Here is a 27500-nt window from a genome sequence, read left to right on the forward strand (position 1 = left end):
GGATTCTGCGAAATACGTATGACTCCGGCACCGCATTTCGTGACGAATGTATCCATCACCAGTTCCCATGGTGCTTACAGATATAACACGATACGATATATCGAAAGATCGATCTAATATAAGACGATACATCGATAGATCGATCGTATAATTCGATATATCGATCGATCGACCCTATAATACAGTCCCTCCGGGATTTAGCGATTTGACCGCAGAAATTTACCAAAATTACCGCAGGTTTTCTGCAGATTTTGTCCCGAGGCGCGTCACGTGACGTCATCACGTGAGGATGACGAGAAAGGATCGCGCTTGATTTCCGCGCTCGTGTGCGATCTGTCAGTCGGCACGCAGCGCACGTCCTTCGACGAAATGACTCGCGTACGATATTCTCCAGCGTTCGGAACGCCCAGAGTGATTTAGAAGCACGAAGGCTGCTCCCGTTTGAAAATAAATCTGTTCCCCGGCGTTCTTGAGAATGCAACAACCTCTAAACGCCGCTTGTGTTGAGACACCTCGTCTGATAAATGAGCTGGGCACCGGGCCGACATCGGTAGCAGACCCTGTCCCTGAACCAGAACCGTCACGTCCATATCAGTGGCTCTTTATGCTTCGCTTCTTTGATGTGATGAATCACAGAGGGATACGGGGTGCCTTGCGGAAATTTCCGTTAATGTGTTTGGCTTTCCGAGGAGCTTTCTGGAGTCCCCACCAGGCCTAGGCAACTGTAAAAATAGACTTTGTCGCCGCCACGGGCCTAATGGATCAGAAAACAAATAAAGTGAAGGGGTGAATAAAAATGACTGAAAACAGACGAGGCCTCCTTTAATGAACCCACCGGGTTCCTGTCTCGTTCCTTTTATACCATTGGTTTATAGCATGGTGCATTCTCAGAGGAAATCCCTACGGTCCATGCAAAGCTGATTATATTTTCTGAGAGGAGAATATTACGGCGACACGACGGTCAGGGTCAGAGTATAAAAAGAATGAATAGCTTTGTATGGTCTGCTGTGCCTAGTAAAGACCTACGCTACTTAAAAAGCCGGATCGTGTCATATGAAGAAGTCCTCGTTCGTTCTAAACTCGTATATATCTTAAATTCCACTCAAACACTGATCATCGATTTCGATTGGCCGATGAGTTTCACTGCTATTCGATAGGTGTAACCCGATGTTCCATCGATTTCTTCGCCTTTCTAGATGCTGCTAGCGTCATTATCGCGTCTAGCGGTCAAAAATGGGAGACGCTCATAAACAGAGGTCTATCGGGGCAGGAATCACGCTGCCCCATGCTTGCGCTATGAGCATTTTCACCGCAAAAGGATCGGCGGACAGGACAGATGGTACAGGGATGCAAAGGATCGCCGTTTTTAACGCCGAAGGTACGTCTAAAACCGCTCAAAACGAGCTGCCGGACTGGACGCCGGATGACTGGATTTTTACGTGGTTACTCTAAAGAGTCACTAGATAGTAGCCTGTAGCATAAGTCAGGTGTCTCTCGATGTCATTTTGTCTGAGGCTGCGTAGTTTTAATGTCGTTCCGCCTGACGAAACAAAAATACAAGGTCATGAGAATCTGTTATGTCTCAGAGGCCTGTCAGTCACGTTTCCTGTTGATTAAAAAAATGATTCATTAATAAATCCTTCTAAAAGCACTCATTACAAGTACAGAAGGGGAAAAAAAATAATCAAATCAAATACTAGTAATCCCTTTCTCTGTGTTTAATGTTCCTAGTTACTTTCATTTTCCAAGCATTAAAGCCTTTAATTAAGTTGGAGCTAAATTATGAATTATTGTATGCAAAGTTCAAAATCTTCAGTCAAACGCAGTCTCGCCAAGATCAGTGTTGTGCTATGTTTGCTCTCGGTAACAAACTCCGGTCTCTCCTAATGATGTCTCCAGCTGTGGAAACCGATAAATGATGGCAGATGCCCTGCAGCAACATCTCTTTTAGGTGTCAGCCTTTTCCTAATGGAGGTACAGTGAGTGCAGCTTGCGGCTACGCCTCTACCGGGCTCTGCCACGAAAAAAAAACACCCCGAAAAAAAACAAACATCCAAAGCATTTTCTAATCCGTGGCTCGGATTATAAATCCCAGCCACCTGAAGCACTGTAATCAATTAAGCGCTAGGCAGTCCTAGAGTAGTTTCCTATAACCTGGAATTGACCAAATTCTCCTCCTATTCTGTTTAAAGTGAGCTTACGGAAACCCATTTCATTATCGGAGCATTGCAAGTCTAAAAAAAAAAATAAATAAATAAGAATAAATAAATTTGAAATGTTTCGCTCCAGTTAATGAAAATGCAGTATTAATATTAATAACAGTTTTATATAACAGTGTGGATGGATAAAGGGTTGCTTTTTTTTTTTTTCTTTCTCAAATAGAAAACTCTCTTGATGAATTCTCCATCGAGATGAACTGAATAATTTTACAAACCGCTAAAAAAAAAAAAAATAAATAAATAAATAAATAAATAAATAAAAATCAACAGAAGAAGACAATAATGGTCATAGATCAATGGCTTTCTTTCTGGCTCACTTAGGAAAATCAAAGCTAATTTGCATAAACAATAAAAAAAAGGAAAAGTTGGTGTAATGGGCCAGTGGCTGCTGAATACTTTTAGCTAATTAAGGTACCGAGACGCAATTCTGCCGTAAAGTCGTGATTAGTTGACGCACAGCTCTGCCTCAGAGTTTATAAAACGGAGCAGAACGGAGAGGATCGTTAAGATTACCGATGACCGTCGAGTTGTTGGATCTTTCCGACTTTATAATACATGGGGTTTTAATGGAAGCGTTGCATGCTTCTGAAACCGCGGGAATCCGATGAAGACAAATTACTTGAAACCTCTCGCGCACCCGAATTTGCGCGGATAATAAAGCGTTTCGCTTTTTTTTTTGCTGTTTTTTTTTTTATCGCACAAACTGATGGATGGAGCTCTTTTGTGCAAAGCATCGGCAATTATTGCTGAGCTTCCTCCCTGCCAAAATTCGCTTCAAAAGTTGTCTAATGAAACTGGAGTACAGCGTCGCACCAACGGGGGGTGCTCATGGTGCTAAAAAAAAAAAAAAAAAAAAGAAATTCTGTGATATATTTAGAATTAAAATAACTTTAAAAGGCTAATTGAAAGGGAAAAGGTATGTTTTTGTTGTTTTTAAAAAAACAATGATGACGGGATTATCTAACGTGTAACAGCATAGGTAACGTAGACGATAAAGCTACACTGTACTAATACCATGTAGTAATAATTCATAGTCAGCCATGTTGGCCCGGGATTCACAGGAGAGTTGAACGCAAATGTTATACTCCAGCTTAGATTCCGCAAACGTACATCACGGCAACTTTAGGCATGAAAGAAGTCCGGCAGGTGTCCAGGAAGAAAGGACACCGGCAAACAGGGTTGAAAGTGTCAAATGTATACAGGAGTTTTCGTTTTGAAAAATGTATTTATTCTCTAATTTAATAGGAACCCAGTGGCGATTTAGTTTAGCTAGAGAACTCATAGTCGAGATTGTTTCTCTGTATTTGTACACAGATATAAGGAATCATAAGATACATACGTCTGAACGGGCCATTTTCTTCCCTACACTGTATTTTAGCTAGCTAGCTAGCTAGTGATAGAGTCAGTAGGCTAGTTTTGCACCTTGCGGCATCAGAAAAGCACAGAGCCATGTCTCGAAAGCAGAAAGGTGTGACCGTTACAATGATGTGCAAAATAAAGTTGCTTATTATACCGTTTAGGGTTAGTGACTTGCATCAGCATTTACACAGGGAAAGTTCCTTGTCTTCAGAGTGGGGTTATGCACGTGCTTAAGTGGATTTGCCCGGTGATTAAAGTCCCCATGAAATCAAAACTGAAGTTTTATGGCTTTTGTATGCATTTGTAAGAAAATGTCCGCCTTAAGGTTATCTATGAGCTAGTGTGCGGCAAAACAATGACGAAATCCGCGTTTAGAAAGATGTATACGCATCCGAAATGTACAGTCTCTCTCTGCCACCGATACGGCTCAACAGTTCCGATGACGTCATCCGGCGCTTCAGCTTCTCATCGGATTTTCTGTCGCTTTCTAGAATCCCGCCTACGACGTCGTAAAAATCACCTCGCCGAAGTTGCCACCGCTGAGCGAGAGAAATCGTATCGTGAATTCGTAAACGTGTCTTTGGCTGTTCGAACGTACTCTCAAATATGCCTTAGCCCAGGCTGTGAGCTACGCTAAATGCTATCGGCTATTTAAAAAAGGGGGAGGAGCCGATCCGTCCTGAATTCCTGTATGAATTCAGCAGTTTATAAAATAGCACTTGATCCAGCGCATCCCATTATTCAGCGTTTTACTATTATTTATTTATATTTATATCATGCTCCAATAAATCATCGGGTGCAGTTATTATTATTATTATTATTATTATTATTATTATTATTATTATTAACTTAATGTGGCCATAATGTGGCTACTAAATCGAAGTTCTGAAATCATGTGTGTGCAGGACGCAGGCGTAAAATCACCTCTTAATCGCGATGAAAGTTATTTCACAATTCCGAATCAGTGAATCGATGCCAAACGAACGTTTTTAATCCGTCGTTCTCTCTTGCCACGTGTTTGAGCGATAAGCTGACCGAGCACTCGTCTGCTTTTGATTTAAAAGAAAAAAAGAAGGAAAAAAAAAGGTTTGTTCCGAGCGCTATCCGTAAAAATGAAGCAATGTCACCGTTTAATTTCCGGAAAAAATGAAACCTTTTTGTGACCGTACGGCTCACTCGCCCGTATATACAGTACGCGTTTAACATCGGCCTCGGATTCGGCGTGACACACTGTGCTTCTATTGAACTCTCAGACAGCGGCGCTGGATTTAATACTGCGTCTCGTGCGAGAAAACCCACTTTAAGTCCAAATTTCAGCATTACACGTAACTCATACACCCCTCTGTTGTTTTCCTTTAACTCCCAAATATCACACCAGCTACTGTCTGCTTGGGAAATAGAGCAGTTATTGTAGTTATATTGCTCGTCTATCTATTTACATTCATTTTCTGGGTTGTTTTGCTCTTTAGGGTTACGTAACTGCCCAAGCGTATTAAAGAAAAGAAGGATGTTCATGAAATAATCATTTCATACAGTATTGTTTACTGTAGATATGATTCAGCATGTCATGGTGGTGGTTTTTTTTTTGTTTGTTTTATTTTTTATGCTCATGCTGGCGGTATCTCTTTTGTGTTCTTCTGCTGCTCTGAATGTAAAATGCAGGGGGTGTGTGTGGGGGGGGGGGGGGGTATGGTTAGGATAACATTTTAAAATGTATTATTTAAGAGACACGATAAACACAGTCACAGACAGCCCTTTGTCCCGTAAACTGCTTACACACTCCGTCATTAATGTCCCGACTGCGTCGGCAGACCCGGTATTGAAGACGAAGGTTAGCGGGTAATTTTAGACAAAGAGTTTCATATACGGACGAAAGATTTAACATCCTCCCGTTACCTTGGGAGTTTACAGTATTTCCTGTAGCATCTGTAGCCGGCGTGAAACTTGAACCGAAACGAACCGTTAAATATTAATTAAGCACAGACGGGCTTAATTAATTGCATCAATCAACTTGTTAAGGACCGAGCACGCGTGCCTTTCTGCTCCGGATTCAACATCGTTTTCTATCTTTGTCCTGCTGAAAGTAATTGCAGATGCCTTATCCAATCAGTGCTGCTCTCTAGCCATGTGCACGTCCTGACGATACAGATTACTTCAAGATTACGGAATACGGTATACGGCCGGATTTAGCCGGTCATTTTACGCAGGAACAGCATGTACAGAGAATATACAAATAGGCTCTAATGACAGTATGATGGCTGATTTCCAGATTGGCGTATGCAGGGTGAAACAATTTATGCATCAGCAGACATGGCTCGGGCCCAAACTACATGTTGTTTTTGTTATCGTTGTCTGAAATAATCAGCACCGAACCGGCTTCCTCTTCCTGTTTTGGATCGCCACTATTAAGCACTTTTCTACCTTTTCTGAGCCATCGTCAGATAATCAGATAAGCGCTACGGACCAAAGTTCCGTAACCTTGTGTTCCGATCTTCCTGAGAGTCCCGTAATGTGCCTTGGACCGCTTTCATCAAGTCCCATTAAGCTTTCATCTAGCAATAATTGCTCTTTTACTTAAGTAGGTATGTCTACCTTCCTAGGTAGGAGGGAGGGGGAGGGGGAGGGGGGTCTCAGAGATGAAGACTCAGAGATCTGACCTAGCCTCTTAGCTTTGTTCTCTGACTTTGTACGTCATGCTTGAGTTTCTTTTATTAGTTTATTATTTATGTTTTAATCTCGCTTATTTTTTTTATTTTTTTTTACCTTTTCAGTCTCTAATCCTGTTTAGCGAGAAGTACTGGGATTCAGTAGCAGCTGTTCCATAAATTTTAATATATATATATATATATATATATATATATATATATATATATATATATATATATACAAAGCTATGTATTCATTTGAAAATGTCATTTTGGGAGAAATTGGGAGAGGTTCCAGTCATCGACTCATTTCTTCTGCGCTGAAGTGAGTACTCACCAGTTTTGGCATTTTGCTCATGTGTGAGGTAAACAAAGATGCGGTGAAAAGCTGAGTGCTTGCTGTTTGGATTAAGACCCCTTTGTGAGTTAAGTCCTCATCTAAATAGAGTGACTGAAGAGACGGCGATCTTTAAAAGAAAAAAAGAAAAAAAACACGAAGCTAATAGCTGTTCATTAGCCTGCCATTTGGCATGCTCTGAGGTAGGGGAAAGGAAATAAGTGTGCAGCAAGAAGCACATCGATCGCAATCAAATAAATTGCCGTCAGCACGCCGCAGCTGATGACTCGATGATGTAGGTCTGTCAGCGCGACACGCTTCAGCGGGACGTTCGGGTTCCAGCTTGGACCATCAGAACACACACCGACCGAACGGCTCTATCTGTTAAACAAATCTGACGCTTTTTATGGAGGACGGGCCGTTTCCGTTCTCTCTTTATGGCCCCTTTTATTTCGCTACGGGGTGGGGCTTTAGGGGCGCTTATAAATGGAGGGGAAATTATGAACGTGAAGATGATGGCGTCTGCCGGGCTGTCAGAGAGTAAACAAGCGGGAGGACTTATGTGCTGGAGCCTGATTGCAAATCACAAGGGACACGTGAGGGCCCACAGAGAGAGAGAGAGAGAGAGAAGGAAAGAGAGAGAGAGAGAGAGAGAGAACGGAGACAGACCGGAGAGGCTGACGAGTGAACTTTACAGCCACCGTGTCAGCCAGAAGCTGAATACAGCTTGCCTGGGGCTCGAGGAAACCTCGACACGTCTGAAATAGCATCACGGCTCGGGTACGAGAAATATGGTTTGTTAGTGTAAGCCTCATTAGTAGAGGTGTGATTAAGCATCTCCACCGGGGCGGTGGTAGGGGTTCATTGGTTCTCTCGAAGTGGCTCAGAATTCTTTGTGATAATTGGATTTTCCTTCTGCGTAACTAATTTTAAGGCCTATCCATCTGAAATGTATGTAAATATTTCCACTGGGATATTTCGACTCTATTTAGCATTGGTTTACCCAGGTGTTTATCTGGATTGTGCAGTTCATGCTTGACGGCTCAATTCGGCGAAAAAAAAAAAACAAAACAAAAAAAGGTGTCAAAGAAGATGTTTAACAAATTATTCGGCTGCCAGCCTATAAAATAGCACTTGATCCAGCACCAACAACTCATACTAGCCTACTGTTTTGTACCATTAGCTACAGAGAGTCAGACATTTAGGCAAAAATCCTGTACCTGTAGATGCACACCAACATAGTAAAGGACTAAATGATCATTTAATGCAGCCTTGAGATATATATATATATATATATATATACACATACTGTTACAGCTGTACAGTAATTGTACAATTTCTCCCACTACGCATGTTTAATTAAACAACTGCAGCTTTGTAACTACAAGGCTAACAGTGATAAAGTCCGTATGTACATTTTATTTATAAAAAAAAAAAAAAAAAAAAAAAAAAAAGTTGCTCAAAGGTCTCTAAAAAGCGTTTTAAATGAAAGACATTGAACATATAAACACGGATACAATGAGAATTATACATGACGCAACCAACACAGGTCGGTCAAGCTGTTCCATAACCTCGGCACAGCGGCCCCCCCCGCAGCTGAGATTGTAACACAGCCAATAGTAACTGCTCTGAAGACCTCAGAAAGCTGGGAGCAAGAGCTTTAAAAGCTTTAAGAGCTTTAAAAACAAACAATAAACCTCACTTCCGAGTGGCGCGATGCCACAGCCGTCTGTAGCCAGGAGTCCCAGAGTGCAAAACTGGCCGTGCTGTCTGCGTGGGAGGGGCATACTGTGTCTCCCCTGTCAATCACAGCGACATTAGACAATCATGGTAGTGAAGTCGTGTATTATTCTGCTCTGTGACGCGATAAGTTTGAAAAGAAAAGCAGTCGGCCGGCTTCACGTGTCTCAAAGGTGGCCTTCACCTCCCTGGTTGGTAGCCATCTTGTGACAGGGGACAGCTGGCTGATGGGTGGGTTATTGATATTGCTTTTTTTTTATGTATCCATCCTTGCTTTTAGTTCACGAGTGCTCAAGTCATGTCTGTTCTTTATATTGTGCCCCGGTCTCCGCCTCTTCGGTTCAACCCCGGCACTTGGGCTCCTGATTCTTCAAACATCTTACTTCTGGTAAAACTTCGGCATTTTGATCATCCAGAAAAGAGTTACATCAAAAGATCGAAACGTCTTGCTTTTAGAAAAATTAACTCACAATAAACCTTTGGGGAGAGAATATTGGTGAAAGCCTGTTCTGTCCCGCGGGCGCATCTGTTTGTGTCAGGCCTGTGAGCTCCTGATGAAATACACAAGCAAAGCTCTTCAACTATCCGTCTCTGCATTCAGCCTGAGACTCACAACCCCCCTCCTTCCTCTCATTCTGCATGACCACACAGCGTTCACAGCTTCTCTCCACCTGTTTAGCATACCAATGAAACTTCACCCTCGTTCGACCCCCCGCGTCGATCTCTCTTTCGGTTAATCTGCTCTTCCGTCTTCCTGCGGTATATTTCTAACGGATTCCTCGTCTCACTGCGATGACTGCCGTTCGTGTTTCGTGTTTCGTTTTAATTTCCATCCGTGTACTTTTTTTCGTTTGCCTACAGTGGCACGGGAATCTCGTCTCCGCCCCTGCCTCGTCATCGGTGCGTTTCCCCGACCGTGTCCGTCGTTCGTTCGTCTGTGAATGATCTCCTCGTCACGTAATGCAGGATGAGACGAAAGCGATAGCAGGTATGCCGTATGGTTTAATCCGCAAACGGGTCCGTCGGTATAGCCGGAAATCGAAACACAAAACAGGCAAGGGTCACACGATCGGGCAAACAGTACAGAACAGGCAAGGTAGAGAAGCAAGGTCGAAACCGGTAAACAAAGTCAAAACCAGAATAACAACACCAAATCGAGGCTTGCTAAACACCAGCCATAAACCTGCACCCGAGCGTAATACTTCGCGAAGAACTAGTGAATGAGTAGTCTGTTTTATGTGTGGCGTGATTGAGAGTGTAATTGGGAACAGGCCTGTCTGATTAGTCCTCAGGAGTAGGTGACGTGCCTGTGCGTACTTTTGGGAGTTGTACTCGTCGGCCATGTTTGTCATTTGCGGTGCATTCTGGGAAACGGAAACATTTTTGTCCCGTTGTGAAGTCTTGTCGAGTCTTGTATTGTGTGTGTGTGTGTGTGTGTTACAGCGTGATTCCTGCCCCAATGGGCCTCTATTTATTAGTCCTTGTTGCAGTTCCCATTTTCGGCCACTAGGTGCAATAAATCTCTGCGGAGTTAAATGGAGCAGTGAGCGCACTGCATGTAAAAAGTTAAGTAAAGCACCAGAGCATCAGTTTTAACTCTCTACCTCACAGCCTCCGTGACATCTCCTCTATTTCTATCTTTAAAACGCAGCTTAAAACCTCTCAATCTCTTCTCAGCGCATTGTCTGTCTATTAGTGATTGAAATCTGTTGAAATGTATATGAAGTGTAAAGTGTCCTCGAACTTGTGGAAAGGCGCTATATAAATCAAACTTTATTATTATTATTATTTTTTTTTTTTTTTTTTTTTTTTTTTCATCGTCAATGACTCAAAAGAGGTCATTATTGTTTCGACGGAATTTAAAATGCCTGGTGATGAGAACCAGGACTTTATAAAGATTTATCTCAGCACCTCCTTCCCCTATAAACGCGCCACCGCTGGCCTTAAAACAAGAAAGTGACCATTCTTACGGTTTTGAGCAAGATTTTATAAAGGGTTTTGTTGCCGCACAACTACTAAGCATGAGCCATCAACTATAGCACAATAGAAAATAGTTTCTTATGTGTGTGGGACACTGTGGACTGCAGAGATCACACAAAAGCTCAAGTAAAACAAGAGATTCCACTGAGAAAGTCATCATACTGGGTGTGAGTAGGAGTTTCGTGTCTCAGACTCTGGGAAATAACATTTCAAGCTCAAGTGTACCACGCTAAATCTGTCAGAGCGCAGTAAATCAACTGACCTTTGTCAGAGTGCACTTCATTCCCCTACGCTCCGGTCTGCTCCGGTCACTCCAAACCCGGACCCGGAGCTGCCTGTACACCAGGCTCAAAATATCTGAGTCCACTAACAATATTTGTCTGTTTATATTTCTCAAGCAAATGGCAGGTTAAAAATACAGGCTCTAATCGGGCCCAGCAAGTGAACTGAATGAGTTTCGAATCTGCGCTCTTGATTAAAGTCTTCTTGTGGACTTTTATTAAATTGAAAGTTTCACAAAGACTTTGGTAATTATTCCACTAGGGGAAAATAGAGCAATAAATCTCATTTATTTAAACTTCATTTCATTAGCGAGCTGCAAACGTGACGCTGTAGCCATGTCTCTTTCCAAAATAACTCATTCAGAGGCTTCACCTTAACAGGGGTTAATACTTATACATTCATAACTTTTACTGTCGTTATTTGTCGATCCTTTTAATCGAACCATATTGATTTTTGATTCGAGACAAATCAGTGAGCAGGTCATTTTAATCATCTTTTACAGCAATAATTTAAATTTTAATCATCTTTTACAGCAATACTTTTCATTTTGTTTGCTAGTAAGCGAGCTAACGTTACGCTAACCGCTGTGTGTAGAATTCCAAAATTAGCTATGTTTACATTTACATTTATTCATTTAGCAGACACTTTTATCCAAAGTGGCTTACAAACAAGGAAATACAAGCTAGTTACGCTAACCGCCGTGTGTAAACGCTAAAATTAGCTATGTTTGCTAGTAAGCGAGCTAACGTTACGCTAACCGCTGTGTGCAAAATTCTAAAATTAGCTGTTTGCTAGTAAGCGAGCTAAGGTTACGCTGACTGCTGTGCGTAAAATTCCCAAATTAGAAATGTTTGCTAGTAAGCGAGATAACGTTACGCTCACCACTGTGTGTAAAATTCTAAATTTAGCTATGTTTGCTAGTAAGCGAGATAACGTTACGCTAACCGCTGTGTGTAAATGCTAAAATTAACTATGTTTGCTAGTAAGCGGGCTAACCTTCCCAATTTTACTCCTTACGTTGTGTTCATTCTACATTCTCCGAGGACAATTTCCGTTCGCGCGATTTCATTGCTCTAGCGAACCTCAGATGAATTGCTTTGCCAGTTGTACGATTGTTCTGGAGTTCTCGAGTTTCTCCCGCGGCCAGTTATTCGTTCTCATTAATAAAAAAAAGTGTCGAGAGGAAAACTCGGTTTGTCTGTTTTCATTTATATCGATGCGTTTCTGTAAATCCGGTTTATTTTGTACAACAACCCACTAACCACGTGTAATAATGACCCAGACGGCGGTCACTACGGCTGAGGTCGTGCTGTAATTACAACCAAAATACCACCAAAAAAAAAGAAACATCCACTCACTCTTCTTCCCCTCCATTCTGACCTTGGATGACCCGTGACCAAGCTGCCAGGCATGATAGGACGGCTCGGCTCTAAAAGCACACCTCTCCGTCCGTGTGACCTTTGCTTGTCTGACCGAAGGCCTTGATGTCCCGCCATGTAATAAAACTCCGGTGCTGGCTGACTTTCTCTGCCGAGGACCTTCATTAGAGCGTTGTTTTAACGTCTGCGAGATCGTAGAATCGTCTGCGGGTCATGCTTTTTCTGATGTATCTGAAGTATGAATCGAGGTCCTTGTCTAACGTCGGGAGTTTTGGGAACACCAAAACAATGCGCTTGTCCAATCAAAAGCTAGCCATTCCACCCAGGGATAGGCGCAGATTCCCACGGGGCCGTGGCATTTGAATAACGTGGGCTCACATTAACCGGCAGCGCTGTGCTCCTCGCCCACGGTTACAATCTTTTGTGCTTTGTTGTGCTAAGAGATGCAAGAGATGCAAGAGTCACCGAATAATCACGCCAATTAAATCCTTGCACCATACTGAAAGGGCAACGCTTGGACCATGGACTTTTTTATTTATTTATTTATTTATTTATTTTTTACACCACGCTAAGAAACGAAAGAAGTGGGAAGAAAAGAAAAAAAAAAAGAAAAGTCGAAAGAACGTCTGATCATTAAAAAACATGTTTTCCCCTGTCTCCTGTTACCACAAGAGAACTTTAAAATGCTAAATTTACCCAGGAAGAAAAAAAATAAAGCGTCTATGGCCAATTTGTCCTTCTCACTCAATTCACACATCCGTGCAGAGGACTGAGTTGTTTTCAGCGAGGATATCGCCACCAGACAATTTAAAACGGTATATTTTAGAGGATGACATTTGCACTATAGTCACAGATATTAGCCAGAACTTGATCCACAGCCTATAGTCGAACTTTACAACAACGCTACACACTTCTGAGCTGTGAAAAAATAATGATTATGAGAATTATCCGCCAGATAGGGTGTTTAGAGGTGCGAATAGGAGCCTTTTATCGCTGGACACAATCGTTTTAATGATACACTGACACAGGCTGATATAAAGAACTTAACGAAAAATACAAATAAAACAGAATCGTTAGTGATCCCAAAGACTAACCATGGCATCAAGGTGGATCATTTCTTATGCGTTGTCAAGACATTTCTGTCATGTTTCTCAATGCTGAGAGCGCCACATCAGTGCCAGAACAGAGATCATATTTAATATAGATAGATAGATAGATAGATAGATAGATAGATAGATAGATAGATAGATAGATATCATATGACAGCGTAAAGCAGAAAACTCTGCTAAAAATCTCTCTGTATGATATTTTTTCCCTTCGATAGCAGGTTATTGATACACTATTTTATTTTCAGCTCTTGCTCCTACAGGCCTCGGGGTATTCAATTATTCATAGACTGATAGCAAGCAATAAACATATCTGCTCCTTTATAAGCAAGGTGGTGCATAATACACATGAAGCATCGTTGATTTCTCTCACATATATAATATATATTATATATATATATATATATATATATATATATATATATATATATATATATATATATATATATACAGTACAGCCGCTGGCAAACACAGAATCCGGATAAAATCCTGCCGTGTGTGAGGTACAAAGGGTTGATGATGCATGGATCAAACTAAAACTATAACACACGGGATGTGTTCAGAACGTTAAGAAGCATACATGCATTCGACGTCATACCCGGAGCGATACGAAATCATTTTTCTTTTAACAAAGAATGTTTTTTTTTTTTTTCTGTTGTCCCAAATCACAAGGTGTTGACATTGAATGGCCGAAGGAAATCATTGATATTCGATCCGATTCAATTCAGTTGGATTCGTGTGGCGCGTTTAACGACGGACGTCGTCTCAATGCAGCTTTACAGAAACATCTAAACACAGGATGGAGATTTTAAGCGTGTGAGTTTATCCCTATTGAGCGAGACGGTGGTGACGGCGGTGAGGAAAAACTCCCTGAGACGATACGAGGGAGGAACCTTGAGAGGAACCGGACTCAGAAGGGAACCCGTCCTCATCCGGGTCACGACGGATAGTGTGAAAGTCAAAGAAAGGTCATTACGGTTTAACATGAAGTCTGTTTGTTGAACTCGTCCACTGTTCACTAAAGGAGACCCGAGTGTAAAACTGCACGTGGTGATCGCAGTCCCGAGGCCATCGCTGCAACCGTAGTCCCAGCGACCACAGCGAGAACGTCCATGTGGAATTGAGGTCCTAAACTATTTCCATGGTATTTCAAGTGGCACCGTCCTCAGCGATCTCCAGGCTGTAGCCTCCAGTTGATGAGAGCTCCATCCAGACGTAGGGCATCAGGATGCATCAGGCAGGTCCGGAGTGCAGAAAGGGTCAGGATCGCCGACATCTCCATAAAACCATGTGGTATGGTATAAGCATGGTAAAGATTTCTGTTAGGAGAAGTTTATTTAACATTTACACTAAGAAACGAGCCTCCAATGTAGTCGCTGCTTTGTAAAAGTCAGCAACATGGGAGTTATTTCCTGTCATTGATCACGTAATACATAGTAGCTATATTCAGTCGTTTTTGGTCACCAGGAGCGCAAACTCTTCTGTCCTGAAGACTCGGGTCTCGCGGATGCTCCGTAAATTTAAACAGTTTAAACAACAACAACAAAAATAATGCAGCGTGTTAATTTTTTCAACGATATAAAAAATGGCAAACTGTTGTGGTATAAGAGGAATACTGTATACTCAAAAAAAGACTCATTTTTAAAGCTTGCTTGTTTGTTTATTTATTTATTTGTTGGTTTATCTGTATATTATTTGATCTATTACTATGTCAGCAGTTAACACTGGAATTCAAACGAGGTTTAGTTACCTTCTGGGAACTCCGAAGATGAAGTCATGTCGACTAAAAGAGTATTTAGTGTCCTAATAGTGACCCGTTAGTGTAGCGGAATTAATAGACACGACGAGCGTCGGGTCGTTAATCATAATAACTCGTTCCGAGCGTCAATTTATTCATCCGTTCATTCATTTATCTTCAGTAAACGCCTTATCCTGGGAACGCTGGGTGATGCCGGTTCTTTCTCAAAGGCTCAAGAACCTTTGTAAAGTTCTTTTCTATACACGATACTGAGCAAAAGTCTTGCAAAGGTACATGCTGTAGAGAAATGCTGAAGAGCAAAGAGGCCTTCAGAAATAATGAGATTAAAGGTCTGACGAGCCTTTGCTTTAAAGAAAAAAACGAGTAGACTCGGGTAAAATTAGTGCAGTTTTATAAAGTACTGAGCTGTAGGTGTTATTGAGCATCGTGCAGAACCGGCCACGGTTCTTCTGGAGACTTTAACCGTCGTACCCGGCAGCCATTTTGTCTTGGTCTGAAAAGTGTCTCTTATGTAATTCGCTGCTTTCTGTAAACATTTTTCCTGAAACATTTCATTTCGTGCTGGAAAGCTAATGTTCGGAAATCTGAAATGTTTTTGTACATATGTACGGAATAAAAAATCTTTTTTTTTTTTAAATGAAAATCTTCCCTGAATTTTCAGATATCCACGTGTAGATCAGATTCATTCCTCGTGAGGAACGTTAAAGCTTCTACACACAGTAGAACCCTACAACTGGAGACGATGTCACGTAGATCGCTTAACTTTACGCTGAACCGTTGACGAAAGTGTTTTCTTAGCAAAAAGAGTTCAAAAAAGGGAGTCGCTATCGCCAGTTTCTAGAGATGGCACCGATCCGGTAGCCAGGATCCGTATCGGGTCCGACACCTGCTACAAAAATGGTGGACGAATGGCAAAGATTGGAATTGGACTTGGACTTATAATACATTTATTACAGTGTATAATTAGAGCATTCTATAGTTTTATTAACTGGAATATCGGTCATATTAATATTACAATGCTCTGTGATTCATCACTTGATCTTGCTAAAGTTATGCCCCCCCCCCCCCCCCCCCCCCCACGGAAATGAATCTAAAATACTGATCAGATCGTCTGCCCAGACTGTGACACCTCATTTGTCTCATTTGTGTCTGACTCTCAGTCTGCACCACGATCCATAATCTAAAATGGATTTAGTAATAAGACAGAAATAAATAAATAAATAAATAAAATGATATGTCTTATTAATGACTGAACTTTTCACCTGAGGGGGAAAAAAAAAAAAAAAAAAAAAAAAAAAAAAAAAAAACCCAACCCTGCACTGATTATTAACAGAAACTGGCCTGATGTCTCCGTGCAGCGATACGTGTACTGTAATCGAATCTGGTTAGCTCGTTACTCCTGAGACTGATCACGGCCCACTTTGCTGCATCCACGAGGGGTAAATCTTCACCATTTCAGCATCAGCAAACAGCAAGGAAACGCCCACACGCCCAATCGTTCATCAAGCAGACAACGGGGCGCCGTGTTAACACTCCGGCGCTCCATCTTTCAAACCTTCACGATGCAGGAACTCCAGGCGGCGGGTGCCTCGTCTGCTTTTACATTCCGTGCACCTCGTTTCAAATTACAGCTTCTGCGATTTCTTTCTTTCATTTCTCAGAGTACTCGCACAAGCAAACTTATCATCCTAAATTAAATTGCGGAGATAAAACGATTACGCTCCCTGGTGGTTTTTGCCAGCAAAGCCCGTCTGGCGTTATCTCGAAAGTAGGCCCGGGCTAGATCGGTTAGAGTACTCCGGCTCGACGCAGCGGCGTGAAGGAGACAGCGCTTTTTTTTTTTTTCTTTTTTTTTAAAAATACATTTCTTATCATCTTGTTTACTACAGAGCTGAGTAAGGCCTTCAATAACTCTAGCTTATACAAATAAGAGGGGGGGGGGGGGGGGGGGGGGGGATAAAGGACGCCTTATGGAGATTGATGGCACGTAAGGTTTTTCTTATCTAGCTCCAGGCTTACAACAGAGCGACAGAATAAAATACTAGTTACGGGTTTGTTTGTTGTTTTCGTTTCTATCCTGCGGAAATTCTTCAGCGATCGGACCAGAGCGTTTCGGAATTTAAAAGTCTGTTCTTACAGTCGAATGCGTTGCGCTGAGCTCCAGAACAGACTGGTTAATCGTTTATTGCATGGAGTTTTAGTGTGGATTAAAAGTAGTTGGTGTGAAAAGAATGCAAACACCTGATTACGTTCCTATCGTGAAAGATCTCCTGCATTTCAACTCCAGTTGGTGATCTGTCTCTTGCTCAGACTCAATAAGAAAGACATCAGGGCTGTATAGGGCAACAACAACAACAAAAAAAAAAAAAACTAAAGCAACCTGATACTAGAAACTACAGAAAGAAGCATTGTATGACTCAGGAGTGAACTCGAGTACATGCCAGGAAACTAAACACATCATCCTGGCTTTCTTGAAATAACATCTGACACTGACAGAGCGGAACAGGTGACAGCTGCTGGAAAGGACGGCACCGTCGCTTGATAAAGTGCCACCGGTGTCGCCAGCTTGGCTCACCCTTTTCTCGTTTTCTCTCCAGCCTCTAAGATCGCGCGTATCGGACGTAATTGGGGTCAGCCAAGCGTCTGCGAGCCAACATCGGCACTACATTAGCCCCCTGCACAAGGGGCAGCTTCAGGGTAGCCGTGATGGGGCTGTAATCTAACGTTAGAGCTCAGCATGGAAGGTGACATTGTGCAGCACTTGGGCTAAATTGCCATTGTGTTCCAGAACCACAAATTAGGCAATGTGTGTGTGTTTGAGAGAGAGAGAGAGAGAGGGAGATGCTTGGCTCGTTTTCCAAAGCGATTTGTGCATGACATTCGATTGTTCATCAGTCTAAAAGCAAGTCATGAATGCTTCAGTTTAGGGTAAACACGTACTCTTTTTTTATTATTATTATTATTATTTTATTTAAAACGAAATGACTCATATTTGCTGCAGTTAAGCGGTTTTCAATGATGGCTTTATAATTTGACAACCAACCAAGTCGGTTTGCTACAAACGGTAACGCTAACGCTCGTGGACCAGTCTAACAGTATAACAACAGCCATAAATAGATCAATTATGGATGCCGGGTCTTATAGACATGTTCTCAGAACAAGTACAACTGCGTGCGGCGTATAAAATAAAGTATTCAAACAAAGTAGAATTACTCCATCGCTCCATACACGACAGAATGTCTGATTTTACTGTCGCCCGCGACCGTAACCTTGCGCCAACCTTGAAATATGCGCTGTCGGAAAACTGTCCTTGTCGTTTCACTTCTTGATTTTTTTGCTCACTGAAATTCACAAAACATGGATATCAAACCAAAATAATCTGGAAGTCATAGCAGGATGCGTAATGCGTAAAATAATAATAATAATAATAATAATAATAATAATAATAATAATAATAACAAGGGCGTAACCATGGTATGGACATGGTGGGAGGGGGGTCCAAGCCCCTCCCCTACCCTCTCCCCTATCCAAAGTTTGATACTGTAAATCCACATATTTGGAGCATAGTTTTAGGATTACAGTTACCGTTTGAATTCACGTGATTTCTGAGTGATAGAAGCTCCCACGATGATCTTTTTAATTTGATAAACTGAAGATTCTGTTTATGCTGTTTAGCTTGCTAAGTGTACAAACTGTACAACAATATACAGTGGTAACCTGAAACGTTAGCTATGTAAAGGGTCCTGGAGTTTTCTTCTCTTAAATCTACAGACAAACTGCCATAACTGGTTCTGAATATATGACTACAGTATCAGTATGGCCACGACTCAGACGTCAGTTCCACATCTCTCGTTGCCAAGCTAGCACACCTCAGCATTATGCTGAGCCTTATATCTGTAAAATCACTCAGTTGTCCTGAGGCCAAATGTCCTGTAAAGGAACGAAATGCCGTGCAACTTTCCTCACTTTCACTCGCATTTGTAACATAAATGTTCGCAGCGAACTCGGCGGGAGGAACTGGAACTGACGTTAGCCTTAATTGACGTTCTTAAGAACAAACCAACCCATGGTATGATGGCTTCTATGCTAAGCTAAGGTTACCTACTATTTAGGTATCTAGTTACTGACTGTCTGGGGAAAAAAAGCTCGTATGCTCTGCTGCACTTTTCTACGCTTGGCTACTGTCTCCATTTCTTACAGACTGAGCGGCTAAAATATATCAACGAACTTGCGGTGAGTATGGGCGCAACCAAGTGCACAACTGGAGGAGGGCACACACCTATTTTAATATTGTATATTATATAGAAAATATTTTGTACTGTATATTGGGAGGGGACAGATTGGTATTTCCTCAACATTGCACGAATGTGGTTACGCCCATGAATAATAATAATAATAATAATAATAATAATAATAATAATAATAAGAGCGTTTCGAATCATTCGTAGTGAATTGCCGTTCTGTTTCCGACCTGCAGAAGCGATGATGATCTTATTAAGAGTTCTTTTTTCTCATTTTCTGACCCATGCAATGGCTTGTATCTCAATTACAGAGTGCTGAAACTCACTGGCTAAAAGATTAATAGCGCGCACACACACACACACACACACACAACACCTAAATTATTTGAGAGTATTACAGACCCTGGATATTATTACAAAGTCTTTATTATTGTTTTGGATTCCATTATATTAGCTCACAAAAAAAGAGAAAAGCATTGATGTTTCAGGACCCCTGAGTGCTCCTTTAAAAACCTTCAGCTTTGCGTGGTAATGCCTTCAGTCCCCTGCCGAGCTATTCCAATTGTTATTTCCTCTGTGCTCACTAAATTGAAACAGAACTACAATATCATCACAAATTGCATATTTCCTCACACAGAGGTCATTTCTGATCTGTCCCTCTTCCACAAAGGTGGAGAGAGAGAGAGAGAGAGAGAGAGAAACAATCTGCAATAAAGTTTTGCATGCAGCGGTGCAGATTAGCACGAGTCAATATCTGAAACCGATCCTGATTGGACAGTCGAACCCTAAAACACCTTCGAGGCACGTATCGATCTCGCGGGTCATCGTATGAATCATTTGAGGTTGATGGGCTTGCTAAGATCAATGCCAATTTCAAAAGGGCCGACTGTAATCATGATAAGAATACAGGCTGCGTTACTGAAAGCTGATCCAAATGAATACACTGTTTCATTGTTCCTATCAAATCTTAACTAACAGCCTGGAGGTGTGTGCTGTGACTGTGTGCGGCGTGCTTTCACTCCTGTCGTGCAAGCCATGAGTTCTGGATCGTAACTATGATTGAGCGTAATACAATGGAGGGTCGTTTCTTATGGTTCACGCTTGGGTTTCAGCCGTGATGGTGCAAGTCTTCATGGAGTTAACTGTGGCACGAGTCAGTTCCTCTCTGAAGCAGGAGTCAGTTCCTCTCCAAAACAGAAGCCAGTTCCTCTCCGAAAGAGAAGCCAGTTCCTCTCCGAAACAGGAGCCAGTTCCTCTCTGAAACAGAAGCCAGTTCCTCTCTGAAACAGAAGCCAGTTCCTCTCCAAAACAAGTTCCTCTCTGAAACATGAGTCAGTTCCTCCCCAAAACAGGAGTCAGTTCCTCTCTGAAACATGAGCCAGTTCCTCTCTGAAACAGAAGCCAGTTCCTCTCCAAAACAAGTTCCTCTCTGAAACATGAGCCAGTTCTTATCCGAAACATGAGCCAGTTCCTCTCCGAAACAGGAACCAGTTCCTCTCCGAAACAAGTTCCTCCCGGAAACAAGTTCCTCTCTGAAACAGGAGCCAGTTCCTCTCCGAAACAGGAACCAGTTCCTCTCCGAAACATGAGCCAGTTCCTCTCCGAAACATGAGCCAGTTCCTCTCCGAAACAGGAGCCAGTTCCTCTCTGAAACAGGAGCCAGTTCTTCTCCGAAACAGAAGCCAGTTCCTCTCTGAAACAAGTTCCTCTCTGAAACAGGAGCCAGTTCCTCTCCGAAACAGAAGCCAGTTCCTCTCTGAAACAAGTTCCTCTCCGAAACAGGAGCCAGTTCCTTTCTGAAACAGGAGCCAGTTCTTCTCTGAAACAGGAGCCAGTTCCTCTCCGAAACAGAAGCCAGTTCCTCTCTGAAACAGGAGCCAGTTCCTCTCCGAAACAAGTTCCTCTCTGAAACAGAAGCCAGTTCCTCTCCGAAACAGAAGCCAGTTCCTCTCCGAAACAGAAGCCAGTTCCTCTCTGAAACAGGAGTCAGTTCCTCTCTGAAACAGGAGCCAGTTCTTCTCCGAAACAGGAGCCAGTTCCTCTCTGAAACAAGTTCCTCTCTGAAACAGGAGCCAGTTCCTCTCCGAAACAAGTTCCTCTCTGAAACAGAAGCCAGTTCCTCTCTGAAACATGAGCCAGTTCCTCTCCGAAACAGAAGCCAGTTCCTCTCTGAAACAGGAGCCAGTTCCTCTCCGAAACAAGTTCCTCTCTGAAACAGAAGCCAGTTCCTCTCCGAAAGAGAAGCCAGTTCCTCTCCGAAACAGGAGCCAGTTCCTCTCCGAAACAGAAGCCAGTTCCTCTCTGAAACAGGAGCCAGTTCCTCTCCGAAACAGGAACCAGTTCCTCTCCGAAACAGGAACCAGTTCCTCTCCGAAACAGGAGCCAGTTCCTCTCCGAAACATGAGCCAGTTCCTCTCCGAAACAGGAACCAGTTCCTCTCCGAAACAGGAACCAGTTCCTCTCCGAAACATGAGCCAGTTCCTCTCCGAAACAGAAGCCAGTTCCTCTCCGAAACAGAAGCCAGTTCCTCTCCGAAATAAGTTCCTCTCTGAAACAGGAGCCAGTTCCTCTCTGAAACAGGAGCCAGTTCCTCTCCGAAATAAGTTCCTCTCTGAAACAGAAGCCAGTTCCTCTCTGAAACAAGTTCCTCTCCGAAACATGAGCCAGTTCCTCTCCGAAACAGGAACCAGTTCCTCTCCGAAACATGAGCCAGTTCCTCTCCGAAACAGGAGCCAGTTCCTCTCCGAAACAGGAGCCAGTTCCTCTTAGGTACGGAGCGTCTGCTTTGCCGAAATTATCCGCATCTGCAGTACTATTAAGTCATTTGATGATTAATAAATACTTGTAACGCAGTTGCAGTTCTGTTTGTGCATCATTCGTAATTATCTGTTGTAAGCTGTGAAATTTGCTACTATAATTAGACGAGCTACTGTATGTTGCTCTTGTGCATGTTTTCAATTTTTAAATGTTCAAAAAAGCACTTAATTAAACAGACAAGCAGAACCGATCCGGACTCGTTTGGATACTTAGATAAGCTAAGTTAGTTAACTTTCTTCAGTGATTCGTCCATGTGTTGTTGTTGTTGTTGTTGTTGTTGTTGTTGTTGTTTGGCAGTTTTGTATTTGCTCTGTTCAAAATGATCCAATTTAAGAGGTGACACATCACATCAGTGCTGTAATAATTATTTTTAAGAATGTACATTAAGAGGTCGCGTATCATGACGGTTAACGTGTCTCTGGTGTGGTTTCTTTCTTTAATAATTACAGACATGATGTTCAGCCTTCCTGTAATTATCACAGCAGTGTACCACAGTCATCGTATCAACGCTACAGGCGCTAGGTCTGCTGCACATGGCGTCACAGAGCACCGCTGTTCACGATGAAACGGGCTGTCGGAGCGGGGTCGTGTCCATATTTCCCAGGATGGTTCTCCCTCTGCTGATTCGGTGGATCCTCACTTCCTTTGTTTTCTTCAACTGCATAATCGGTGCTTGGACCCCTATTGTTTTCGTTCAGCTTTTCTTCTTCATTTTTCTTCCCATATAACGAATCGTGCAGTCCAAAGACACAGAGACACGAAAAGACAGTACTGCTAATCAAGCACACGAGATCGACCACATGGTGGCGCTATATCACCGTGTTTTCAGTTTATCTCGTGAGCTGTAAGTCTTACAGTGCAATTTTGGCGTTTCTTCACAAATCCGTCGTCAAAATACAAAGCCGGATACGAATCTCGATATTTATCAGAAACATGTTGAGATTTGTAAACGATACGCCCGCCGCGTGCCAATCGATCGTAGCAAGGCGGAGCCTAATCGACTCAAACAGCTGTGATTCATGATCGGTTGCATGGATTCGAATGAAGATTATGAGGATGCTTTAAGAATTTAGCTTCAGGTAACTGTGTGTAGAATCGAGCTGAGGTTTGGTGTAACGCATTGTTGCGCCAAGTGAAAGTGACTGCCATTAGCCAATCAGCTTTCAGCAGGCATTTCACAGGGTTCGCATTAAGCTACCATGGTTTTTTACTCTTTGTCACTTTATTAGACTAAGTAACTCGGGGGGAAAAACTGTCCATCGGGGGCGCTATTTGCCAAAGGTGCTCGGACACCGCAGATTGCTGCTTGCAGGTGTTTTTTTTTTCTTTTCTTTTTACAAATTTATATTCTGATTGTATTTCTTTGATTTTAACATTATATATATATATATATACATAATATATAACATTATTAAAGAGTGTATTCCTCAAAATGACCAGGACATCTTATTTATTTATTTTTTTTTTTTTTCAAATATTGTCCAGTACTAAATATTTTTAAAAGGAGCTAAAGTACACACTGCTAGGATTGTCCATCTGAAATGCCCGAGAAACTTCTTGACTTCTACCTTCAAGTACCTTCGGAGGACGTCGTCCATCCGCACGATTTGAACAAGGACAGAATATGAACGGAAAAGTCTTAGGAAACGGTCTGTTTATTAGATGTTCGCTACGCGGTGCTTTTCATTTCTAGAGGATAATGAAACAGAAGTATCGCCTCACACGGCCAAATAATCCACACATCGTTAAAAGGACCGGCCAGACGTCCAAAATATTGTGTACAAAACTTATTGGCATGCAGGTCTTTTCTCTGCTCTCTGTAAACATTTCCCCAAGTTTCGCATCTCTAATCGACTAGACGCCGCGCGGCCGAGGAGCTGGCCTCGGAACTGCCTTGTCTTTACTTTTATTTTAAAAGTCAAGTGAAAATTAACTCGGCTCTCAAAGATAGCGTGAACACACATTCATAAATGTCACCGGGTTTGCCGCTTTGTCCTATCTATCCTGTATATATATATATATATATCGTTTCATTTCCAGGCCGTGGGGCACATGATTAATTTTCAAGAAAAGCGCAATTTACACTGGCGCATTTTTGAGAGGCACGAACACGGCCGGATATGACCAATATATCCTCGCTAGTGTTTATTTTTCCCGTCGTGAAAAGAAAGCAAAGTTCAAAGCAGGCATACAAAACAGAGTAAGACAGCACGGCGTGCGATCTGGCTCACAGCAGATTTTTATACCTTCTCTTTATGTTTTAGCCCACACTTCAAGCGTCGCTACTTCCGAACCTCCGTGACAGATAGCTTTTCCGAACTCATATAATATCTTCCGGCTCTAACTTTGAGTGTCTGTCAGCACCCTCTGAGGATATAATCTATAGTGGATTAGGATCCAGACGCACTGATTGCGATTCCTCCGACACGCCGGCTAATCCGTATTTCTCACACGCCCGACGAATTCCAGAGAAGAGCACGACAGGAGGGCGAGGGTCATTAGTAAGCCGCGCCGCAAACGGGAGCCTTGGGTTGGCCTCTTCGCCCCGAGGTTCAGCGGGGTCACTCCGAGCGGAGTGTTTGCCTCCTACAAACATACACACACACACACACACACACACACACATGCTTGCGGCTGACACGACTCCCAATGAACGAGATAAATATTCAACGGTTCCGAGATTCAGCAGGACTCCGGGAAGACTGATGGGTGAAATAAAAAACGAGGCGGGGGGGTGGGGGGGGGGGGGTGTGTTTGTTTTTTATTCTCAAAATCTCACCAAACTTGTGAAGATATTCCTCCACGGATGATTGTTTGTCTAGCTCGGTGTTTGCGATACAGTGCTTCTCCTTCGAGTGCCACATCGATCATATCTGAAGATCAAAGGGAAAAATCCGCCTTGAGTGACCTGAATGTTAATTTCTGGCGTCCGAGATTTATTTCGGAACGAGATACTGCTGCCACGTTTATTCCATCAACAGGTCGGTCTGTTTGTACTGTGCTTAACAGCTTCCTACGTTACCCACAATGCCATTCGACAGCCTGCTCATACTGTAATGGCGCCAGTGGGAATTTCCACGTAAGCAGACTGATGCGGCGGAGCTTTACTCTTTCAGTTCCCTCACCTCCTCATCTGCTCACACGGATCAGCATCCGAAGCTTCGGTTCTCACGCTAGTCGACACCGTCGCGTCGTCCCGTACTTTGCTGACCATCCGATCCGAGTCTGCGCCGTAACTCGTAGCCGCGTTGCCTCCAAATTCCACGCCACGTGTCTCCGAGTTCATTGGATTTTTCCCGTTAATGCGATGTCGATCGTCGCAAGAAAGCGATAGAGAGACAAAGCAATCGCACGGCACGGCCGGGGACGTGCTACGAAATCAAAACAAACAACTTTCACGCCGACGGAAACAAGGACGACGGAAATCTAAACGGAACACCGAGAGGGCGGATTTGTGACGGCTGAAGTTTTCTTCTCCTATTAAACACCACTACACGCGCGCTCGCAATAACCCCGTGACGTCGGCACGGCACACGACCGCTAACCTCCCACCGAAACAACGGAAATGCAGCGCCGACGATCGCATCAGCACCAGGATCGCCAAGAACATCACAGTTTGTGTTTAATGTCGAGTTTTCCTTTTAAGACTGCTCTCTCACAGTCTGCATGAAAATAAACAAATAAATAAATAAAAAGGCTTGGAGAATAAAAACCATTTATGAAACCATAAAAACCAATGATGACGCCGGCTACCTTTCGTTGCTGGGCCGCTGTCGTCTGTATAACCACGTGGAATATTGTTCTCACACGATATCAACACCCGGGTAATGAAAACACATTAAAGAGCTCGATGTCCTGTATTGTGTTCTCCCGAGAAGGATCTATTCATACCTGTAAAGTGATACTGAGCGCGTTAGAATCGCTTTAAGCTCTCCTCTGTGTACTGTAATTACAAGAGAATTCGCCTTGCGCCGGACCTCGTATTTCGTCGCTCGCCAATTAGATCGTCGTGCAATTTGTCATCGACAGCTGTGAGCACGCATAAGAAGCATATGGCTTTTCTAATCGCCGAGAGAAAAAAAAAAAGAAAAAGATCTGTCATCTCCTCTCAGATAGCGTCCGAACAAGATCACCGAAGCAACCGCTACCGGGACGAGATCCGTTTAACGAGTCCGAGTAAGTCTATGTTTTCCGCAAATGTCCGTTTTCTCGTCTTCTGTAGTCCATCTGCGCCGAGATTCGACGTGTCGCGCGTTCTGAAATGCGTTTCTGCTCGCGACGGGTGGAAAGAGCGGTTATTTGAGTTACCTTAGCCTTCCTGTGAGCTCAAACCAGTCTGGACATTCTCCTCTGATCTCTGTAATCAACAAGGCAGCAATCCGATTCAATTCAGTTGGATTCGTGTGGCGCGTTTAACGACGGACGTCGTCTCAGAGCAGCGTCACAGAAACATATAAACACAGGATGGAGATTTTAAGCGTGTGAGTTTATCCCTATTGGGCGAGCCGGTGGTGACGGCGGTGAGGAAAAACTCCCCGAGATGATACGAGGGAGGAACCTTGAGAGGAACCGGACTCAGAAGGGAACCCGTGCTCAATTGGGTCACGACGGATAGTGTGAAAGTCAAAGAAAGGTCATTATGGTTTAACATGAAGTCTGTTTGTTGAACTCGTCCACTGTTCACTAAAGGAGACCCGAGTGTAAAACTGCACGTGGTGATCGCAGTCCCGAGTCCATCGCTGCAAAGATTTTTGTGTAACATTTCATTTTGCGCTGCAAAGCTGACGTTTGGATCTGAAATCGAACCTGTTTTTGTACCGACTTGAGCAGATAACGTAGGATTCATCAAATAGAAATCTATAACAAAAAGGTATTGAAAAATATATAGGATGCCTAAGGCTTTTGCACAGGCTTTTGCGCAAACCTGGCAACCCTGGTTAAGGATATAATCGATCATTTATGCAAACTTGGACGAGGTTGAGCGCTGAAAACACTCCAAACACGCACTGAAATTGTGTTTGGGTCGTTTTTTTCATACTGTGAATAAACAATGAAGGTGAATCTCTTGTTATCCCTCTCTAGCGAACTGATCGAACAAACCGTTCCACAGCGGGTCGAACTTTTCGAAATTCGTTCCTTTATTTTGGTCATGGTAAGGAGAGTCATTGTTTTTTTTCTAAAAGTGTAAACGCTGCCATTTATAAGCTTGTACACCAAATACAGAATGCAAAATGCGTTACCTCTGCCCTTTAAACGCCCTTGATATTACTACACCGAGGTCATGAGGCGATGTTTACATGCCCCGTGTCGATGACCCTCAGAGTCTCAACCCAGTGCTGGTGTAATGTGAATCTGACTCGCTGAAATCCTCTCATGTCAAGAGGAGAACAACGTCAAGCCAAGGAAATCATGAACGCGTCTCGACGCTCTCGAATAACCAGAGAATAAACGTGTTAAGGATATTCTCCGACCGTTCTCCTTCCCAGGGCTGGAAAACGTCACGAGAAATAAGTCACCCGGTTTATTTAACGGTCGGGATGAAGATATTCACAACCGCATCCTTACAGTGTCATAGCGCGGTCGTACGTATTCATAAATACCTCATAAGCACAGGTAAGATACAGTGTCTCGGCATG

The 27500-nt window shown here is 42.9% G+C and overlaps 1 protein-coding gene across 4 annotated transcripts in view; it reads right to left on the minus strand.

Annotated features, from left to right (window-relative positions):
• The window catches only part of sgcd (sarcoglycan, delta (dystrophin-associated glycoprotein)), a 165274-nt gene that overhangs the window by 109841 nt on the left and 27933 nt on the right, over positions 1-27500 (minus strand). The window contains exon 1 of one of the 4 annotated variants that reach the window (XM_047161586.2): positions 11921-12159. The exons of 2 other annotated variants lie outside the window; for them this stretch is intronic. In XM_047161586.2, the coding sequence (XP_047017542.1) occupies positions 11921-12106 (186 nt within the window). In that variant the 5' untranslated portion in view covers positions 12107-12159. Of the gene's footprint in view, positions 1-11920; positions 12160-27500 lie in introns of those variants that run through there. One more of the 4 variants, XM_017491784.3, reaches the window with a different exon arrangement.

The sequence above is a fragment of the Ictalurus punctatus genome, chromosome 18 (genome assembly GCF_001660625.3).
Source record: "Ictalurus punctatus breed USDA103 chromosome 18, Coco_2.0, whole genome shotgun sequence".
Lineage (NCBI taxonomy): Eukaryota > Metazoa > Chordata > Actinopteri > Siluriformes > Ictaluridae > Ictalurus > Ictalurus punctatus.